We start from the raw sequence: 15,693 nt of genomic DNA, 5'->3' as shown, positions 1-15,693 counted from the left end.
TGTCGATCTGCCTGGGGGTAGCAAGGCCCTATAGAGGGATCTGGACAGGCTGGATAGCTGGGCTGAAGCCAATGGGAAGAGGTTCAACAAGATCAAATGTCAGATCCTGCACTTAGGCCACAACAACCGCAGGCAACGCTACAGGTTTGGGATGGAGTGGCTGGACGACTGTGTACAGGAAATGGACCTGGGGGTATTGATTGATGCTCAGCTGAACATGAGTCAGTAGTGTGCCTGGGTGGCTAAGAAGGCCAAATGGCATCCTGACTTGCATCAGGAACAGTGTTGCCAGCAGGAACAGGGAAGTAATTTTCCCCCTATCCTTAGCACTGGTGAGGATGCACCTTGAGTACCGTGTCCAGTTTTGGGGCCCCTTGCTGCAAGAAAGACACTGAGGCCCTGGAGTGGGTTCAAAGAAGGACAACAAAGCTGGTGAGGGGTCTGGAGCACAGGCCTTATGAGGAGCAGCTGAAGGAGCTGGGATTGTTCAGTCTGGAGAGGAGGAGGCTCAGGGGAGACCTTATTGCTCTCTATAACTACCTGAAGGGAGGTTGTAGCGAGCTGGGGGTCGGCCTCTTCTCTCGTGTAACCAGTGATAGAACTAGAGGGAATGGCTTCAAGGTGCGCGAGGGAAATTCAGGCTGGATGTTAGGAAATACTACTTCTCTGAAAGGGTGGTCAGGCCACCCTCATAAACAGCCGTTCCCCCTCCTGTTTATACGCTCGCTTCACTACTGGAAGGCTGCAATGAGGTCTCCCTGGAGCCTTCTCTTCTCCAAGTGACTGTAAAATCCATCTCAGCCTCCTCATTTGGAGAAGTTGAGATCCAATCCTCTAAGCACAAACATCAAAATCTCTCTGCTAAAAAACCTACTTTGGGGCTACAGTTGTAGGAGAAAGTCACATATGATGCTGACTTGCTTGAATTAACTATTTCTTCATCATAAATCAACCTAATAATAATAATCTCCATTTCCCTCTAACCCTTTAACCTCCTTTCTGAGCTGCATATAAAACGTGCACTGCCTCACCCCGAGCAATATCTCTTAGAGGGCACAGAAACAAATTCAAAATCCTTGCCATGGTCAGTAAAAACAAATAGTGTTTCACAGCTGATCTTTCAGCACTGGCTGCCTCAACAATTCCATGAAAGTCTTCCTGAAAATAAAGACTAAAATTGATTTAGCTATAAATCAGAACACAGAAATGCATTTATTTTTTTGTTTGAACACAGAACTATATTACAATGGTGTCTTCTTTCGAGTCACAAATAAAAGGGAAGTTCACCAGGTTCACACACAGTTCAGTGTGGTGTTCTCTATTTTCCAGTACTCCACTGAACCATATATGTATATGAATCTCAAGATAAACTTGTCTGGTTCTGCCTACTTTCAAACTGCCCTTCTCCCAAATACAACCCCTAGTCTGATCCCCTGCATATCACAGACCACTAAGTTTCACCCAAATGACACCACATGAAGCTCAAAGATGTTACATGGTGTCTTTCTGTCTGCCAGAGAACAAAGCACTGGGAAAGTAATTCCTGTGAAGGACCTGAATCTTTGAAAGTGTTGTTTTTCAACTAGTGAGCAGCTGTTAGGAGTTCAAAACAGGCTCATTTAATCTGAATTATTTTTATAATTCAAATAAATCTGCACACAAAGTTACTAAAACCAAATAGCGATTAACAATATTTATATTAAGAATTACTGAATAATTTGGATCAGAAGGGGCCTTTGGAGGTCACCTGCATCAAATCCTCACTCGTAACAAAGCCAGTTTCCAACTTAATGAGGGTGATTCAGGGCCACACGGCAACATGTTCCTCAGAATCTACAAGAAATATCACTTCTTTTCTGTGCTATGTGTCCCAAAGTGTCCACCACTGTCGCTGTTAAAAACTTTTTTTCCTAATACTGGACAGTGATGCTTTGCTGCCACTTATACCTACCACACTTGTCCTCTGTTGCATCAACAAAAGTCTGTCTACACTTACTTCATAACCTTATAACACACTACAAATCTGTAATTACAGATTTGAAGATAACAAAGATCTCTTCTTTGCCTCCTCAAGACTTAACAAACCTATATCTCTTTTAGTACACATTATGTAGCTCAGCTACTTACTCACCTCGGTGGACATCAACTGGACTTGCTCATGTCAAGGACTGCCAGCAAAGACAGCATGATATACTGTATAGGTATACGTGACAGGGCATTTTTACCTCAAAACATTAAAAAGCTATATATTTTGAGAAAATTTTAATAAGCAAACACTTTCTGCACAATACGGCAACGTCAGCATTTGTGAAATTTAGCCCATAGCAAAGTAGCTGTAAATATTTTAATGGCTCTTGGAAGAAACATGATCTACTTAAACACATTACAGAAGGTGGGTGGAGGCAGTTTCTTCACAGCAGTCTATTTCTTGATATTCTACAAGGCCAAGTTATGGAGTTCAGAATATCCTACAAATGTCCAAGGAACTATCCAGAAGAGGTACTCAGGAAGAAAACTTAAGGTTTGAGAGAAAAGTCAGCTTAAAAACTTACCAGTGCCAAATCATCTCGACTACAGTCCAGGGCAGCAATCATCACCTGTTCGTATATTATCCAAACTGGACACAAAAGAGACATAAATTGAGATAACTAATATCATTATTTTTATTTATTTATTTATTTAACATAAAGGGAAACACCTACAATGAAAATAAGATCAATGAACTATGTCCATATATTTTTCCCCTGCTTCTTCTGTGGATCATTACAGAACAACGGACATTTCAAGAAACTGATGGAATCAATTAAAAATGCATTTAAGTAGTTTTATTGCTGTCAGTACCATAAAGTACCTTCTGACATTCTGAAAAGCAAAAAGCTCAAATCCTCTGGTATTCCTAACATTATAACTGCAAACTTTTAAACAGATCCCCATTAGGACATGCCCTCTGATGAGACCTGGAAAACAGCCGTAGGTTAGAATGAAAACAAATTTCCCTTAACTGTTTCCTGCCAGGAATTTATTATATTGCTTTCTTCCTGGAATGGAAAAATTTTTCTAAATCAATGACAGATTATAGTAATTCTGGTCTAGGTCCATTAAGTTCTTGAATTTAAAGAACTTAAGAGAGCAACTATACAAGCTATAGAAAAATCATATTATGGCAGAAGAAAATATTAATACATATACTGCAAGTGCTCTAAACTTACAAGGTACACCTGATCTGATTTACATACATTACAGAACAGAAACAGAAGCTAATGTCTTCCAAACTAGTATTCCAAAATAAAAAATAGTAAGATCTGAGAGGAACAAGCTCCTCAAGAACTCCTTACTAAAATGTAATTCTCATAAACTACCAACAACACTGTAACTTGAGAGTGAAATCAAGGCTTGTTTTCAAATGCTCTTTTTTTTTTAATAAGAGGGAAACATTGACAATTCTTTTGTAGGTAGCTGTATTAAGCCCATCCTGCAGCCTACAAACCACATTCCTCACAGCTACAGTGTAATATCCCTCAAAGCACAGCAGAGTGCCTTCAGGTACTGAATCTCCAGAGGCTCTTCATGATTTTGCATTCCTGAAAGAGCTATGTGAACTGTGGAACACCAGATACAGTCAGGTATTCAAGATTAAATTTAACTTACTAAAACTAAACAGAGTTATTAAAATACTATCACCCATTAGTACATACAATGCATTAATATGACTGCAAAAATCCACCAATTTCTATACACCACCAATTAATAAAAATTCAAGGACTAGAAGAAATACATTAAGCCTGTATTAAATTATCTGAACTATAAAAAAGGGAAACGTAGAAAAAAGATCTATTGTTAAAATAAAAACCTACTTGCATGAGACTAATACCCAAACCAGTAAATGCACGTTTGGTAACATTTTCTAATACTTTGTTTTTATATCATACTTATAGTAGAGTGCTACTTTATGCCTGTGAACAACCACAACAAACAATTCTTTTTCAATATGAAACACCGTATGCCAAAATTCTGTCTACTGAAATTAGTATAAGTTAGCTAAAGTTAATGAAAGTAACAATTTCATGGATAGTGAAAATGTAGACTTAAGCTTTATCTATAATATCATAAGTGATAATGAAAACAGCTTTAATATTAATTTCTGCAGGATATATGATTTCACTGTGGAAAATCTCTGCTATAAAATGATGATGATCATCAGAGGGCTGGAGCACTTCTTCTATGAGGAAAGGTTGAGGGAACTGGGCTTGTTTAGCTTGGAGGAGAGAAGGCTCCAGGGAGACCTCACTGCGGCCTTCCAGTACTTGAAGGAAGCATATAAACAGGAGAGGGAATGGCTGTTTACGAGGGCGGATAGTGATAGGACAAGGGGGAATGGTTTTAAACTGAGACAAGGGAAGTTTAGGTTAGATATTAGGAGGAAGTTTTTCCACACAGAGGGTGATGATGCACTGGAACAGGTTGCCCAAGGAGGTTGTGGATGCCCCATCCCTGGAAGCATTCAAGGCCAGGCTGGATGTGGCTCTGGCCAGCCTGGTCTGCTGGTTGGTGACCCTGCACATAGCAGGGGGTAGAAACTCAATGATCACCTTTTTCAATTTTTCAGTGCTGCTGAAGAACAGAAAATCAGTCAAATGAAAGCTAAATTAAACATATATATATATATGCTGTTTTCACATCATGGTCTAACTAATAATTAACTAATAATAAACTAACTCACTAAACTAAATATTTAGTGAGTAATTTTTACATCTGTCTTCACTGAAGCCTGTATTTGGGAAAGAAATAAAACCTGGGGATTTTGGCAACCTATTAAGACTAAAAAAAGTCCTGTTTTACCAATCAGATGCACGAAGGCAACAGAGAAGTGCAAAACAGAAGTCAAAAAGTGAAAACGAAAATCAGACAAATGAAATAAAATCTAAAAGCAAGGGATACTCTGACAAACATTTCCTTACTGTCATCTCCAAGCTTAGATGCATATTCATTAATTAACTCTTCTCCAACATCCACTATCTGCTCACTGTTTCGGTAGTTTTCTTCCCTCCATTTTCTCATTTTATCACGCATATCTAAAGGGAAAAGAGAAAAGAATTGAAGAGAAAATATTCAGATTTCCAGATAGGAATGGAATTTGAACTTTATTTCTTAAAATATGCATACAAAGCAAGGTTTAGAAAGCAATAGATCTGAAAAAGTGACTTCCATTAATAGAAAAGAACTACTAGAGCACAGATGTATATATGTATGAGACCTCTGCAGCTGTATCACTCAAGCCTTGCTTGTGCTGTCATATAAATAATCCAACTTCTAGCTTTGCAGGGTGCTGGTTACTCAGTAAACAATAAAATTTAATGGATGTTGCCCAGTTTTAAGAAAAACAGGCTTCAAGAGTTTTCTTTCAAGTAGTTTTACACTTGTATTTACAAACAACATCAAAACTATTTCTGCTCCACATGAATACATTTTTGAGTAAAGAAAGCATCAGAATAACTATGACAACTCAAGAGCAGTTCACTTTTATCAGTGTAAGAAATGACATAAAATTCCATTCCAAAAAGGATCTGCATCCTCCTAGCAAAACAAACTGCAAGACAGACATGGAAGCAAAAGCTTTCTACCTACATCACAGAAGTGCTCAGAGGTAAAAGCAACTGTTGCTTATTTAGGTAAATCAAGATGGAAAAGGTGATTTTTTTTAACATTAGGCTTTTTGTTTGCTTCCAATTTCAAGAGTACATTTACTACAAAGCAGGTCTCCAAGAGTGTAGGCACAAAATCATCTAAAAAGCACTACTCAGCACTACCTAGCTGAGGTCTTCCTCATTCTCTGGAACAGAAAACTGTTAAGAATGACTTTGTGTACGTATTTACATCTGGACACATGTACGTGTCCTGTACACAAGAACACATTTTGAGGAACTAAAGGAAAATAGTGTCCACTATTAGATAGTGGTTTTACTGAAAATGGATATACCATGAAAATTGTTGCCATTTTTTTGTTTGTTTGTTTTTTCCTACTTTGCAGCAATTGGGAAAGCAAATGCAATGATAGATTTAACCACTGGCAGCTTTTTTTGCACTTCCAAATACACAGCTAACATGACTGACAGCTAAAAACTACACACCGAACTTTGTTCTATCTACCTGAAGCGATCTTGGATCATGCATAAGTCTGCTTTTGTGCTACATTTTGCTTTTTGAATTTCAACCAAAACCACCACACGGTTATGTTTCATATGCGTAAGTAAAGTTAAATGGTTCTAGACACATGATGCTCCCTGGAAATTCGAAGTTAGACAGCAAGAATGTGAGAGAACACAAACATTCACAAAAACTGACAAGCTAAATGCATACAAATAAATAAGCCAACTGATTCCTAACTATGCATTTACTTGGAAATTCTTAATGTCTCCATTCCAGTGCACTTCCAAACAGAATAGTGTCTAAATTACTTGCCACAGTGTTTGTTGTTCCCTAAAGACACACAGCTGTCTACAGGAAGCCAAAGGAAATAGTGCCTATTTTGTTTTTGTTCTTATTAAGGTGTCAGGTAATATGGGCTGAGCAACCAGATACTATGCAATCCTTTTATAATGACTCATATGTATTCAGCTGAACCACGGGTTTCAAGTCTTCAGTATCTAAAAGCACCTCATGAAATGAAGGTAGTTAGCTCTGTTAGCAGAGACATATGAAGAGAAACATACAAGACATACAAGGGAAAACGTGACACTGACACACAAAAACCACTGCCCAAGTCAATCCCTAGCCGTTACATTCCTGGAGCTCATTTTTATATCACCCTTCTGTTAGAGATACCAGATCTCCCACCACACCTCAGCTCAACTCTCTCCTCTTAAAATACCAAGCAAACAAACCCCCTCAGCCACATCGCTGCTGGCAGAACAGGCTCACCTCCACCCATCTGTATGGCCCTGGCTCCTGCTCGGGGCAGGTCTCCAGCCCCAGCCCTTACCCCAGCCTGACCGGCACTCTGCACTTGCAGGAAGAGGCAAGGGGAATTCAACTGGCACTGCTGATGCTGCCCTTGGCTGCAACAACTCCGCTTTCAAAGCGGCCTCAACTCAAATCTCAGGATCTCACCTTTGCCTGCTGTAATCACATCAATTCGTACATAAAATCCAGAGTAAACTGGTCTGTCCTTTGGTTTTGGCAGAAAATAGGAATACAAAGAAGCAAACACGGTATGGAATACAATAAAAACATTTCATCATCATTTAATTGCAATCAGATGATGATAGAGAGAAAATGTGAGACTGTTTTCTATTTTTGAGTCTTCCCATACATAGTAAATGTGAATTCAGCATCTAAGTCAGAGGAAGGAAGCAATTTTGTCATCTAAAGTGGATGTTTTTAATGAGTAGAGATGCTGAAGTCAGTGTTCAGCTTTACAATCCATTTGGCATTTTCTCTTTGTTGTATGTAATGTTCACCAACACACATACTTGCAAAAAAAAAAAAAAAAAAAAAAGGCTTCACATGCACCAACTGTTATATAAGTCTTGTTGGTAATTTCAGTAATTAAAAAGAATTCTTTGAAAAACTTCTCACGTGAAAACATCAAACTCCTTAGTGTACCACCATGTAAGCAGAGCAATTTTTAACACTAATTTAGTGATCCAGAAAAGCCAAGTAGCTTAAACAACAGACAACACAAGAGCTATTTAATAGCTTTTAGATCGAAAACAAGTGAAAATAGTAATTGAAATAAATGTAGCTGAGAGCATATCTCATCTCTCTCTTGGTTTTCTGGTTTTGATATTAGGTGTAGAATTATGGACTGCAACAAGAACAGCAATTCAGGTATCCAGAAAGCTCATGTCTCACTAGCTTGAAGTCTGCTTCCCGCTGGATGGGTTTGAGATGTTATTGCAATTATGCCTTGGCGCAAAGATGAGACAGAAAAGCAAGATTATTTTGTTCAATTCTGACAATATGTCAGACAGCTTTCCTGTGGAAGCCAACTGTTGCTTTATTAGTTCTTGACCACTGTGACCACTACTTGTTTACAGGTCATGCTAATCCTGCACACACAGGCTAACTTCTGTGCTACAAAATCAGTTTTTAAACTAACTTCATAGAGAGCGTATCTCTTCCAAAAAAACTACTTGTGGGCCAAATTCATCTTTAATGTGTCACTGAAATAACGATAAATATTTATGAATGGTCTCCAAGTCCTGTTTAGCTTAAGAGGCTCATTCAGGAGGCTGCACGTGGCCAGTTGGTACTGACAGGCTAATCTACAGCACTGTGCTGCTTCACCAGACCAGCAATTCTGGTCATTCCACTTTCTAATTCTTATACATATTTAATTCTTGTATATATTAGCAAGTAGAAACTATAATATCGTTTTCCACGGGATAATTATCAACAACAATGGGAAAAAAAAAAAGGCATACAGCCTTAGTCTCAAATCATTAGATGCAAATTTTAAGAAGTATGTTCACATTCTTTTAATGCAATAGCAATCTGAGGCCACATTCAGACCATCTATATTCACTGATCAAAACTCTGAAATGGTTTTCTTGCTCCCCAGATTTCAAAATACAGGTTAAAGCTGTATTATCAGATTATCTTTTCTGAATACCTGTACAATGCATTTACCTAAACTACAATTTCATCACAGTTTAACAGCTAGCTTTGTCACAGAAAAAACAAGTGGAAAATGAAGTAGGATACAAAATGTACTTCACATGCCTCAGATTCATACTTCTTCCAAAACCCCCAATCCCCTTTTCATGTTTGAGCAATATTTAAGTAAGTCATCCCATTCATCAAGGACTTAGTACATAAAGGACACTTTTCAGATAAATACCAACCAGACAGCTGCTTGCAAAAACAAGCATTTTAGACAAATTCAATATATGCTACAACCACTTCTCACAGCTGTGTTTGAATTCTCTCTTACGGATCAGTTCACAACCCTCCTGGAATGACCCTGTAATAAAAAGCCTCATCATGCTGGAGACCTGCAGAATTAGAGAGAAACGCTTTTTTCTCTGTGAAGAGACTTTCTACAGTCTGTTCAGGAATTTCACTTTTACTCTATTACACACTTCCTAATAACAGAGAAAAGAAATATTATTTTCAAATGTGCATTAGACTTGGGAAAGCCTTACAATACTGCTAGCAATGCCCCACAACTTTCCTTCCTAGACCTCCTACTTCACAGAATCATTAATGTTGGAAAAGACCACTAAGATTATCTAGTCTAACCATCAATCCATGCCTGTGACTGCTTCATACCATGTCACTCAGTGCCACATCTACCCTTTCCTTGAGAATCTCAACCACCTCACTGAGCAGTCTGTTCCAAAACCTCATCATTCTTTCAGAGAAGAAATTTTTCCTAATATTCAACCTGAATCTCTCCTGGGGCAACTTAAGGCTATCACCTATCATTACATTATTGTTACCTGGGAGAAAAGGCTGATCTCCACTTTGCCACAGCCTTCTTTCAGGGAGTTGCAGATAGCAATAAGGTCTGCTCTAAGCCTTCCCTTCTCTAGACTGGACAATCCCAGTTCCTTCAACTGCTCGTCATAAGACTTGTGTTTCAGATTCCTCGCAGTTTCTTTGCTCTCCCCCCAATACAGTCCCAGACCTCAATGTCTTTTTTGTAGTGGTAGGCCCAAAACTGGACACAGCACTCAAGGCGTGACCAGTGCGGAGTACAGAGTGATGACCACCCCCCTGCTCCTGCTCACTGCACTATTTTTGATACGAGCCACGATGTCACTGGCCTTTTCGGCTGGCTGTCAATTAATGCTCTTTTCCTCCCTGTAACTTTCCAGCCACAGCTTCACAACTGTTACAGTACCTTCTCACAACATACACAAAAAGAACTTGTAAAAATAACACAACTTCACTGAACTGCCCTTACCAAATAGATAATGCCATGAAAGACAGTATAAAGCATGATAGGGAAAGACGCTTTTTCTAGTGTTTACCCAAATTTTGAATGAAAACAGCAAGGAGAAGCCTGCTCTGGAAGATGGCAGCAGGACGCAGCTGGGCCCAGACATCTCCAGGGACTGCTGTGCCTTCAGCAGGGACCCATCCAACTACCAACAGCCTGACATCCAAGCTGTGATCTCCGGGGACTCTGGGAGGAGGACAGGGCCACGACGCGCTCAGGCCCCGCTGAGGAGTTCTCTCCGTTATGGCTGGACTCGATGACCTTGAAGGTCTTTTCTAACCCGAGCAGCTCTGTGATTCCGTGACTCCCAGCAGGACACAGGGATGTGATTTACCCACTGAACGCACGATACTCGGCTCGGCTCACTCCGCGGGGAAACCCGCCCCACGCCAGGCCGGCACGCGGCTCGCTCCCTCCGCGTTTCCGCGCTACGGGCAGGCGGGGCCCGGCCGCGCACCGACTGGCTGCGGCAGGCCGCCGAGACGGCCCCTCCGGCGGCACAGCCCGAGCACCCGGCAGGAGCCGCCGTCACCTCGCCTCACCACCCGGCCTGAGCACGCCGGCTCGGGCCCGACGCGCAGCGGAACTCCGAGCCGACCGCTTGGGCCGCAGCGAGGCGCGGGGCCCTCCCGGTCCGTCCCTAGCCGGGCCGGCGGCTGTTCGCGGCGTTACCTTCCCAGGTCACGTCGTACATCTCCGACACCTTCGCCATCTTGGCGGCCGCCCGCGTGACGCGGCGCCGTGACGCCGCCGGCCGTCATTGGCCTCCCGCCGCGGGGCACCGCCCGCAGCCCGCACCGCTCCGCCCCGCCGCGGGGCTGCCGCCGGACGGCACGAGCGCTCGGGTCGCCCGCAAACGTCAGCCGTGCCGGTGTTCTGAAAACTCGGAACGCGAGGCAGCTGGGTTGAGCACACTGAAGGTCGTCCAGCCCAAATCCTGTTTCCTGCGATGTCCAAAGCTGGTGCTACGGAAAAAAAAACGAGACAGGGCAAACGTTCACATCCTTGTCTCTAAATTGGAGAGATACAAGTGCGAAGGGTAGACCGTACAGTGGATAAGGAATTGGTTGCAAGGCTGCAACCGGAGGGTTGTGTAAATGGCTCTGTATCCAGGTGAGGGTCGGACACCACAAGTGTAGCCCAGGACTCTGCCTCGGGGCTGCTACTCTGTAACATCTTCACCAGTGACACCGGCGGTGGGATTGGGTGCAGCCTCAGCAGTTTGTGGACAACGCCAAGCTGAGCGGTGCAGTGATAGGACAGAAGGAAGGGAAGCCATCCAGAGAGACCTGGGCAGGCTTGAAAAGGGGCCAGTGTGAACCATGTGAGGTTCAACAAGGCCAAATGCAGATGCTGCAGCTGGGTTAGGGAAATCCCAAATATATTTACAGACCGGGAGAACAACTCTTTGAGAGTAGCTCTGCAGAGAAGGACTTCGGTGTCCTGGTGGATGAAAGACTGAACATGAACCAGCAGTGTGCACTTGCAGCCCAGAAGGCCAACAGTATCCTGGGCTGCATCACAAGAGGGGTTGCCAGCAGGGACGAGGAAGGAATTATCCCCCTCTGCACTGCTCGAGTAAGGGCCAATCTGGAATGCTCCACCCAGGTCTGGGCCCCCAGCACGAGTAAGATGTGGAGCTGTTGAAGAGGGTACAGATGAGGGCCACAAAGATGCTTAGAGGGCTGGAATATCTCTTTTCTGAAGACAGATTGAGGCAACTGAGCTTGTTCATCTGGAGAAGAGAAGGCTCCAGGGAGACCTGATTGTGGCCTCCAGTTCTTAAAGGGATCTTATAAACAGGAGGGAAATCAGCTTTTTACACAGGTAGATAGTGATAGGACAAAGCAGAAGAGATTTAAACTAAAGGAGGGGAGATGTAGATTAGATGTCAGGGAAATTTCTCAGAGTATTGTGAGGCACTTTAGCAGGTTGCTTAGGAAGGTTGTTGATGCTCCATCCATGGATCTGTTCAAGACCAGGTTGAATGGGGCAACCTGATCTAGTGTCTGATTTAGTGGTTTGAAACCCTGCCCATGGCGGAGCGTTTGGAACTAGATGATCTTTGCAGTGTGGCACAAAGATACCTGCTTTTATTTGTTAGAAGCTTACTAACCACTCTTTTGCTCTTCCAGGGCTTGTTTTGGAAAATCACAGAATCACAGAATTGCCAGGGTTGGAAGGGACCTCAAGGATCATGAATCTTCAACCCCCCTGCCACACGCAGGGCCACCAATCATCCCACCTAATGCTAGACCAGGCTGCCCAGGGCCCCATCCAATCTGGCCTTGAACACCTCCAGGGACGGGGCATCCACAACCTCTCTGGGCAGCCTGTTCCAGCACCTCACCACTCTCTCTGTAAAGAACTTCCCCCTGACGTCCAACCTAAATCTCCCTTCCCTCAGCTTAAAACCATTTCCCCTTGTCCTGCTGTCACTCACCCTTTCAAAGAGTTGATTCCCCTCCTGTTTGTAGGCTCCCTTTAGGTACTGAAAGGCTGCAATGAGGTCACCCCGCAGCCTTCTTTTCTCCAGGCTGAACAAGCCCAGCTCCCTCAGCCTGTCCTCATAGGGGAGGTGCTCCAGTCCCCTGATCATCTTCATGGCCCTCCTCTGGACCCTCTCCAACAGCTCCCTGTCTTTCTTGTACTGGGGGCTCCAGACCTGGACGCAGTATTCCAGATGGGGTCTCACAAGAGCAGAGTAGAGGGGAACAATCACCTCTCTGTCCCTGCTGGCCACCCCTCTTCTGATGGAACCCAGGATCCCATTTGCCTTCCAAGCCGCAAGGGCACACCGCTGGCTCATGTTAAGTTTTTCGTCTATCAAGACCCCCTTCTCCACAGGGGAGAAGATGAGGAGTGATTGATTTCTGTTAGTTTTCTCAAACCAATGGTTGTTTAATAAACAGTGAAGATGAAATTTTGGGCACTGAGTCCAGGAGCCCTGAGTCAGGCTACAGTCAGAGCTCTGTGGGTGACCACAGAGTCAGGCCACTTTTGTCTCCTCTGCGTCTCCTAACACCATGACTTGTTCTTGCCACAGCCATGTAGATGGAGCGATTCATAGTAAAGAAAGCTCTCCATTTCAGTGTAAGAAATAATTGTAGCTTTCCTTACAGGGTAATATGAACTTTAAAGGTGCTCAAAAAATGGTTACATGTTTTTAACCTCAGATACATTAAAAGAACAATCTTTTAGAAAATATCACTAGGACTTATCTCACATTCACCTTCAGTTCTGAGAAGAGCTGTTCTGGAAAGGTATCAGACTCCTAAATCAAAGTCCATTCCCACCTCCATTGATAAATGTCCCCTATATTAAATAATAATGTTTCTATATTTATGTTGTTTACTCTGAATTAGAAAAAAAATAATAATTCCTAATAAAAATCTATAGTGTAATTAAGTTTAATGCCTTTGACAGCTGAAAGATTTTAACTGGAATTCAAATGGTGGTTTAGAAAGACTGAACTTATCTTATTTCTCTTTTCGCAAAGATCATTTTTCATATTCTTCTAAGTCACTTGTTTGGAAGAACTACCATTTAGTCTTTGTGCAGCAATACTCAACTTCCAACTAATTCTACAATGCTAGCATCTGTATTACCTGAACATTTCAGAAAACCTCTATGTATTTTTTCTCATAGTATTCCTATGGAGTAGGTAAATCTTGCTCCTGCTTTATAGATAAAGGAATGAATACAAAATGGTTAATGGTCCATAAAGGATTTAGTACACACCTGCTCCACACATTACAGTATAACACACACATAACTGGGGTAAAATGAGAAATTTGCTTGCAGAGTGCAATGCTGCTGGATTGCTGACCTAGCTGTATTGCCTAATGCGGAAACAGACAAAACTTTATAGCACAGAAATCCAAAATTTGGATCCTTCTAAAAGCCTTGTCAGCTGTCACCTGATGCTGAATATACGGAAATTTGAGAAATGTGTGTTTGAAGTGTTTGGGAGGGGTACTGACTTTCAGTTCCCTGGACACTGAGCTTTGTGCTTCTGTACCTGCCCAAAACTTTCTGTCTCAGCATGACTTAGGAAATCATGCCTCACAAGCATGTGGTCCAGTTACTGTTCTCAGAGATAATTCTTATTTCTCTGTTAGTTAGATTTAGGCAGCTCTCCAGTTACTTTTGATTGCTTCCTAAGACATGCAGCATTCCACCTGCACTCTAAGAGTCTGGATCCTGAAGTCAAGTGCTGTAAATGTTGCCTACTGCCTTTTTGGATCTAGTTGTGAACTACTTGCCTAAAATCACATATGTTGCGTTCTGCCGAGCTCAAAACTGACCCTTCCATTGCATTCCTCTCTTTGTACGGGGGAAGAGAAAACCTTCCACACTCACTAAGCGCAGGGAATTATTGTTACAATATCCATTTATGCCAGATAACTGTTATAGTTGGAAACAGAAATGTTTTTGGTATTAAGCTTTTTCTTCTTGGAAATGAAAGCAGTGGTTTTGAAAACTGTTTTGTAGTGCCAACGAGCTCCATCATTTAATTCAAAGTTGAAAGTGTTTTGCTAATAAAGCTTATAAAGCTCTAAAAAGGCAATAGTCATGTGAAATCTGTTTTCTGAGTCTGTCATTTTTTGCTCTTGTGCCACTTCTGCAGGAACCAACAGGAAAGGTAGTGATCCAAATTCTACTTAATAGTGTTAACTGCAAGGTTTTTTGAGGGGAATGTTTAAAAAATGTAAAAAAGTCACTCTAAGCCTTTTGTAGATGTCACAGCTAATTTTACATATGAAAATTAAAAAAAAATAATAATCAACAAATACATTTTTTTTGGTTCAGTTTCTAATGAAAAAAAAAAAAAAGCCTTTTTGTTTTATTATGAAACCTACCAGCCAATTCAATGATAATTCAGTTAGAATTACAGTTCAGAGAAGTGACACAGACTGAGGAGAAAGAAGATGGTAATTTAATATACAGCTTATAAATAAAATAAAAAGCATGGAAATCTTTGTCCAGTGTATGAGATACAAGGTATACAGAGATACTTGGGCTCATCACCTAATAAGGTCTAAAAGCTATTTTAGTTCAGTAATGTTGAGGGTATTTAGTAATATAAGAAGGATGGCATCCTCGAGGCAGATGCCAGGTAAGCAAAATCAACTCTGAGATATCTGTGTTGCAAGAATGAATGTACATGTGTAAGATGGAAGCTGGGAATTAATAAAATACATATTCTACTTTCTCTTCTGTGTCAACCAAATTATTCATGTGCTTGTTCAGATGCATTTCTTGAAAAGTAGTTCAAGATTACTGACACATTTCCCGAACAGAGAATTTATAGACATTATTAACTTGTGTAGTGATGGTAAATATGAGTCCCAGAAGATAAATTAGTGGATGAAAAATACAAGAAATTCAAGATACTTGAATTATATGAATTAAGGACTCAGTATTTTAATGCAGCTGCCTTTGTACCCAACCCTACTGGTATTAAATTTGAAATTTTACAAATTACCATACATCTAGTTATGAATTTCCTAACACAAAAGAAAAACAAGTAAGAAAATAAATTAGCAAACTTGCAACAAGTTTACTAGGGCAATGTAGAGAGAAGAGCATTTTAACGTGCTTTTGTGTTTTACCACAGCATCACCACAAATGAGAAGTTTGAGTAAAATTTTTGTAAGTCATCTTGGAAAATTTTGCATCTTTTTCTTATTTAGCATAAACGATTCTATATTTGGAAAAAAGCAAAACTGTAATGTTTTGAATTTCTA

General features: G+C 41.3%; 1 protein-coding gene across 2 annotated transcripts in view; it reads right to left on the bottom strand.

Annotated features, from left to right (window-relative positions):
- Window positions 1-10,775, bottom strand: part of EMC2 (ER membrane protein complex subunit 2) — a 40,531-nt gene extending 29,756 nt beyond the window's left edge. The window contains exons 1-3 of one of the 2 annotated variants that reach the window (XM_031591133.2): window positions 10,616-10,775; window positions 4,959-5,072; window positions 2,553-2,617 (exon numbers count right to left, since the gene is read on the bottom strand). In XM_031591133.2, the coding sequence (XP_031446993.1) occupies window positions 2,553-2,617; window positions 4,959-5,072; window positions 10,616-10,655 (219 nt within the window). In that variant the 5' untranslated portion in view covers window positions 10,656-10,775. Of the gene's footprint in view, window positions 1-2,552; window positions 2,618-4,958; window positions 5,073-9,974; window positions 10,550-10,615 lie in introns of those variants that run through there. The other variant, XM_031591134.2, reaches the window with a different exon arrangement.
- Window positions 10,776-15,693: the final 4,918 nt, after the last annotated feature.

Source organism: Phasianus colchicus, chromosome 3 (assembly GCF_987193195.1).
Source record: "Phasianus colchicus chromosome 3, bPhaCol1.hap1.1, whole genome shotgun sequence".
Taxonomy (NCBI): domain Eukaryota; kingdom Metazoa; phylum Chordata; class Aves; order Galliformes; family Phasianidae; genus Phasianus; species Phasianus colchicus.
This window is presented reverse-complemented; position numbering and strand designations above follow the sequence as displayed.